This window comes from Sinocyclocheilus anshuiensis, unplaced genomic scaffold (assembly GCF_001515605.1).
Source record: "Sinocyclocheilus anshuiensis isolate Anshui unplaced genomic scaffold, SAMN03320099.WGS_v1.1 scaffold1034, whole genome shotgun sequence".
In the NCBI taxonomy this organism is placed as follows: Eukaryota; Metazoa; Chordata; class Actinopteri; order Cypriniformes; family Cyprinidae; genus Sinocyclocheilus; species Sinocyclocheilus anshuiensis.
The window spans coordinates 589,077-593,873 of NW_015538015.1; the positions used below are offsets into that span (position 1 = coordinate 589,077).

The window sequence follows — 4,797 nt, forward strand, 5'->3', positions numbered from 1 at the left end:
AAAACTAAAGGCTTTTTGGAGATATGAAGGATGCAGTACTACTCTATAGGTACTAAAGATTAACATGAGATTGGGTGAAACTGTGTGTTAAGCCCCCTTTAAAGAATGTGGGTAACCAAACAGATAAAAGTAGCCATTGACTTCCATAGAATTTTTTTTTCATACTATGGAAGACAATGGCTACCGTCAACTGTTTGGTTACCAACATCAACTTCAAAATATCTTCTTTTGTGTTCAAAAGCTGAAAGAAATTCATACAGGTTTGTAACAACTTGAGGGTGAGTAAATGATTACAAAATTTTAATTTTTGAGTTATTTTTTTATGTGTGCCAGGTTTTTTCAAGACAGTTTTTCTGGAACTTCAATATTCCAGACCATAAAGATCACCTGATAGAATTTTTCTGTCTGCTGATTTATTGCCAAACTCCTCTGCCCTCTGAACCTGTGCCTGACCCAACAGGTCGCTGCCTAAAGCAGCTGCCACCGGTTAGTGTGCCCAGCTTGTGTGCGCTGACATAGTGAGTGAGCTGACACCTGTTAGAAGCACAGAATAACAGTACAGTATGTGCTAAATATTGCAAATGGAAATAAATACATTTGGTACAGAGTCATGAATTTGATTTAAACTTACACTTCTTGTAGAGTTTTGTTGTGAATTGTGGGAGGTTATAAACCACATCGACCTGAAAAACAAAAGCACTGAATGAGTAGCCTAATAAAGGTTTTCACACACAATACCTCAAACTAAGTAAGTAATGATGCCCACAATTCAGCTTCGCATCACAGGAAAAAAAAAAAATGTATATATATTTTTTTTTACTGTTAACAGAAAAGGGGCGTGCAATATATATCGTCTACTATAATATTTGACATTAACGAGTATATTGCAAAAAAAAACTAAACAAAAAAAACACCCAGAGTGCACGCTTAAAATAGGAGATAGGTTAGGTTAGACAACTGTGTGCAAGCACATTTATTAGAGTTCACGCTTTCACTGTGCGATTTAGTCTATTAAAATACATTTAGAATTTCCCCAAAAATTCAAGATATAGAGGCAACAATGCGCCCATATGACTTTTATATTTATATCATCTGATATAGTTAATATCACACGAAAAGTACAGTTTTTTTCTCCAAATATCAGCACGATTGGAAATGTGATACTGATTTTATAAAACAGTCCAATAAACAATGTTAATACTAACTGATTTACATTTTAGACACAAGTTCCTGTTTTTGCTCTATTTCGTCAACGAAAATAGTTTCAAACAAAGCCACATCGGAACTGTTTTACGTCTCTGAGCAACACACAACGGTGTTTTGTTACTGAATCAATCAACAGTTTGAACAAATCGGTTGAATGAATGACTCAATGACTCACTCATGCAGTAATTTGCCGCCACCTACTGCCGATTTTAGGTTTATATTTAAAGTATATTTTCCCCTTTTTCCCCAAACCATTTCAAAAATTAGTATTAAACTTTTTGTTTTAAAATTTCAAAACATTATTAATGCATTTGTACTTGCAGGTTAAATGCATTCATGTCCTGCATGTCCTGAAAACAATCTGTGTTAATGCATCTAAATGCCACTTCAGATGCAGAATCTGTGCCACCTTTGTAAAGAAACATTTTGTTGATACTTATTTCATTTGATTGGTAACAGTCAGGGGCGTCATGCTTTCATTAATTTTGAGGGGGCATGAGTGAGGGGGGCGCACTGCACACAGTCCCACTCTCCTTTTGCCAAACCCCCAGACAACATGGCGTCCATGCCATTGCTGAACAACAACAACATGGAAACATGTCAAGAAAACGCTGTTCAGTCGATGGATGTCAGAACACTACATCATTGCACAGGCTTCCGAACTAGGGTTGGGCCAATAGACGATGCCATCGTCCATTGCCGATGGCTGATAGACTTCACGTGGAAAATATGTATTTCAATATTTTCTCTCGCAGTTATATCATTGGGTAATTCTACTGTTTAAATTGCAGGCATCAGGCAGGGAGCCACTATTATGCCTGGCATTGAAACTACTGTTGAATGCACGATTTTAGTTTCACTTTCACTTTCGAGGTTCGCGATCGCATGTACTTTGTTTATGGAGCGGCAGTACTTACCACACATTTTACAAGATTAGATGTTTGTCAGAGGTGCTCAGGATCTGCAATTCGCCATCGTCCTCAGTCATCTCTCCTTACTCTGTTTATGTCGTAAGTGAAATTGTATGTACTGTAATAACAGGCATTATGTAATGTCTGCCACCCGTAAGTAAACTTCTCACATATTTTATGTTACATTATGGAGCCAGCATAATCTGAAATTATAGTTTGTAAACGGTTATGCAATGCTAACGTGTTGCTAACTTGATGCTGACGTGTTGAATCAGTTGGAAAGCAATAGTTACGTAGATTACTGCATTCGGTTTTTGAAAAAAATAATTAAAATGAATTGCCATTTTGAAACATCCTGTTCTAAGCGCATTTGATGAGGTGGTTGGTTGTCACCTGTCATCGCCGATTCGGGGTCTGAGTCCGGCTCAAACACGTAAGGCCGGAAAACATTTCCCTCAGCAGTGGCCATCATTACAGGTGTTTCTATTTACAGGTGTTTCTATTTTTCTATTTGCCATAGCAGGCTACAGCATACCTAGTTACCTGTGGTTGGCCTGGCTGTGCCAATCAGAAGAGAGGCTCATGAATATTAATTAGACAGGCCAAAATCGACCTGTTCAAAGCAGAGCTCCTGAGAAAGGATCTGTAAAAATATATTTAGATGGTTTTTGGTACTTTTACCGCAAATATATATTCTTAAGGACATCAAAACCTAAAATAAAACTCCTTAACGTCCACCTAGATAAACCTCAGGCTGCAGACTTCCACACTCTGCTTGTCTCTTTTGATCTCAAGTGAGTGTTAACTACGGCTACTCACAAATCAGGCAACCAACTGGACCTTATTTACACACGACACTGCTACACTGATCATGTGCTGGTTACTCCACTGCACACTTCGGATCACTTCCTCCTCACTCTTAACCTCAACATGGTTCCTGACACAACACCCTCCTCATGTCATCTTTTGACATAACCTATGCTCACTCTCACACTCTCGGCTATGTGCTATGGTTTCATCTCAGACTGTCCTCCAACAAAAAACGACCCAATAGGTCGTTTGTGCAAGCACCTTATTATGACCTATATTTACGTTTTAAAGTTTAGTGCCCTCTAGCAGGCGTAAAAATAATGACAGTGTCGTGTTGCGTTTGTCGTCATGAAATGACGTATGACTGTCATTACCAATCAAAATGCGTGTTTATTTAAATGCAGTTTGTGGACTTTTTACATGGTCCAACCCGATCTCACGGCAATCTGTACATATTTTACTAGGTGGCTAATTCATACAAATTCGTACGAATGACCACACCTAACCCCGCCCCTAAACCTACCCTCACAGAAATCATGCAAAATTGTGATTTACGGTGCATATACTTATTATGAGCACGTGCGTTCTCTGAAATCAAACCCATGATCACATGATTGCATATTGTTATAACGCAATGCTCTACCAACTGAGCTATACGAAACCAGAATTATGGTGCAGATAAAAGAGTACAAAGCATTAATATGGAAGTGTCCTGTTGCCGATAGGGGCGCAATTGTAGAATATGCTCTGATGGGTCGTATTTCAGGGATTTGGACAAACAACCTATGTGGGCGTATTGGTTGCAGGACATGTTGTTTCATCTTCGCAGTTCTCATCACTTGATACCCACAGTGCTACTGACACTCTCTGCTCCACTCTTACATCTTGTTTAGACACTGTCTGCCCCCTATCTTCCAGGCCAGCCTGTACAACCCCCTTCTGCCCCTTGGCTATCTGATGTTCTCCGCGAGCATCGTTCTAAGCTCAGGGCTGCAGAAAGGATATTGCGCAAATAAAAAAATACTACTGACATGAATGTGTATCGGCCACTAAATACTCTCTTCCTTCTCTGCTAATGTCTCCACTGCTAAAAGGACATATTATCACAACAAAATGAACAATTCGTCTAACTTTCGCATGCTCTTTAAAACATTTTCCTCCCTCCTTTGTCCTCCTCCTCCCCCTCATGCATCAACTCTAACAGCTGATGACTTTGCCACATTCTTCATTAATAAAATTACAACCATCAATACACAATTCTCCACACCACAAACTGTCAAACACATCTTACCAGCAAAAATTCACTCGTTCAGTCCTTCTCTCCACTCTCTGAATCAGAAATCTCCAAACTCATCCTTTCCAATCATCCTACTACTTGTCCGCTTGATCCTATTCCATCACATCTCCTTCAAACCATTTCTCCTGCAGTTGTACCTGCACTCACTCACATCATTAACACATCCCTTCACACTGGTGTTTTTCCCTCAGCATTTAAACAGGCCCCACTTCTTAAGAAACCCACTTTTAATCCAGCTCTTTTAGAGAACTACAGACCGGTATCCCTTCTTCCTTTCATTGCAAAAACACTTCAACGAGTTGTGTTTAACCAAGTCTCTGACTCTCTCACACAGAAAAACCTCCTGGACTGCAACCAGTCTGGCTTCAGAAGTGGACACTCAACCGAGACTGCCTTGCTCTCGGTTGTTGAAGCCCTAAGACTAGCAAGAGCAGCTTCCAAATCTTCAATATTTATCTTGCTGGATCTGTCCGCTGCTTTTGATATGGTTAACCACCAGATCCTCCTCTCAACCCTATTGGCAAAGGGCATCTCAGGAACTGCACTCCAGTGGTTTGAGTCTTATCTCTCAGA

General features: G+C 39.8%; 1 protein-coding gene across 1 annotated transcript in view; it reads right to left on the reverse strand.

Moving 5' to 3' along the window:
- The window catches only part of LOC107678418 (BTB/POZ domain-containing protein 16), a 16,648-nt gene extending 14,062 nt beyond the window's left edge, over positions 1-2,586 (reverse strand). Inside the window, 4 exon segments of the mRNA XM_016473669.1 lie at positions 388-477; positions 480-534; positions 632-683; positions 2,459-2,586. Of these exon segments, the coding sequence (XP_016329155.1) occupies positions 388-477; positions 480-534; positions 632-683; positions 2,459-2,586 (325 nt within the window).
- Between the last annotated feature and the right edge of the window lie 2,211 nt (positions 2,587-4,797).